At 49.8% G+C, this 1,822-nt stretch overlaps 1 protein-coding gene across 1 annotated transcript; it reads left to right on the forward strand.

Moving 5' to 3' along the window:
• The first annotated feature begins 240 nt into the window (after nt 1–240).
• On the forward strand, nt 241–1,521 carry LOC112095387. The gene has a single exon (XM_024177307.1). The coding sequence runs from the start codon at nt 241–243 to the stop codon at nt 1,519–1,521; it is 1,281 nt and encodes a 426-aa protein (XP_024033075.1).
• Nucleotides 1,522–1,822: the final 301 nt, after the last annotated feature.

The following is a 1,822-nucleotide window of genomic DNA, read 5'->3' on the forward strand; positions in this document are numbered from 1 at the left end:
GGTACAATTGCCGATCTACTATGTGAGTAAAAGACTCCTCGACGCCGAGTCGAGATATAGCGAAATGGAACGCTAGCCCTCGCCTTGATGATAGCTTCGAGAAAGCTTCGGCACTACTTCCAATCCCACACGATACGAGTTCCCATAAACCACCCATTGAGACAGGCCTTACAAAAGCCGGAAACATCCGGACGACTCCTCAAATGGTCGGTAGAACTGAGCCAGTTTGATATAAAATACATGCCGAGAACCGCTATTAAAGGTCAAGCGGTCGCCGACTTTCTAGCTGAATTCTCTCACAGGCCAACCTACACCCCATCTGAAGAAACTGAGATTGCAAGATGGAAGCTTTACGTGGATGGGGCGTCGAGCGAAAATGGATCAGGAGCCGGCATCTTACTAATTAGCCCCGAAGGCCATAAGATTACCTCGGCGGTACGGTTCAAATTTAGAGCATCAAATAATGAGGCAGAATATGAAGCCCTAATTGCCGGACTCTGTTTAGCAAACCACTTAAAGGTCGAGAGAATCAGCGTCTACAGCGACTCCCAGCTAGTCGTTGCGCAAATAAAGGAGGAATATCAAGCGCGCGGTGAAAGAATGGGGGCATATCTAAGAAAGGTAAAAGAGGAGCTCGTTAAATACAAAAACTACGAGGTACTCCAGATCCCGCGAGCCGAAAATGCAAACGCGGATGCACTGGCAAAGCTGGCTTCATCAAAGGATGCCGACACACTAGGCGTTGTCCCCATTGAAGAATTGGAACGGCCGACCATCGAGGAGCGCGCTGAGGCATTTAGTGTCCAAGAGGGAGAAAATTGGATGACACCACTCATACGATACCTAATGGACGCTCAGTTGCCGAATAGCAAAAACGAGGCCCGACGGATTAGGTATAGAGCCGCCAGGTACTTATTATATGATGGCCTGCTCTATCGACGAGGCTACTCAACACCTCTACAACGGTGCCTAGATGATGCCGAAGCCCAGAAGATCCTCCAAGAAATACATGAAGGGATCTGTGGCAATCATTCCGGGGGACAATCTTTAGCGCTAAAGGTTTTGAGGCAAGGATACTACTGGCCCACGCTTAAAAAGGATGCTTTCCAGTACGCCCGACGATGCGATAAATGCGAAAGGTATGCCACAATTCCTAGGGCACCCCCGAAAAAGCTAACTTCCATTCTCAGTCCATGGCCCTTCGCCAAGTGGGGGATTGACCTGATCGGGCCATTGCATCCTGCACCTGGGGGGTTGAAATTCACGATCGTTGCGGTAGACTACTACACGAAGTGGGCAGAGGCCAAGGCCCTAACCACTACCACGGAAGCAACCTGCACCAAATTCATGTGGGATCACATCGTATGCAGGTTTGGGGTTCCTCACTCGATAGTGTTCGACAATGGGAAGCAGTTCGACAACGTGCGCGACACGCAGATTTTGCGACGGTTTGGGCATCTGAAAAGACTTCTCGGCGCCAATCCATCCACAGTCAAATGGGCAAGTCAAGGCCATCAATAAAATTCTCAAGTATACCCTAAAGAAGAGACTCGATGACCTAAAAGGGAGATGGGCCGAGGAGCTTCCCAAGGTTTTATGGGCATATAGAACAACAAGCCGAACTACGACAGGAGAAACACCTTTCTCCATGGCATACGGCGTCGAGGCGGTACCCCCCATAGAAATCGAAACGCTGACCTTAAGAACTGTTGTCCACAACGACGAGGATAACACGGAGGGCATGAACGGAGAACTCGATTATTGGAAGAAGAGCGACTCAACTCCCAATTACGTCTCGCCGCTTATCAGCAACAGACGGCAC

This window comes from Morus notabilis, unplaced genomic scaffold, assembly GCF_000414095.1.
Source record: "Morus notabilis unplaced genomic scaffold, ASM41409v2 Scaffold186, whole genome shotgun sequence".
In the NCBI taxonomy this organism is placed as follows: Eukaryota; Viridiplantae; Streptophyta; class Magnoliopsida; order Rosales; family Moraceae; genus Morus; species Morus notabilis.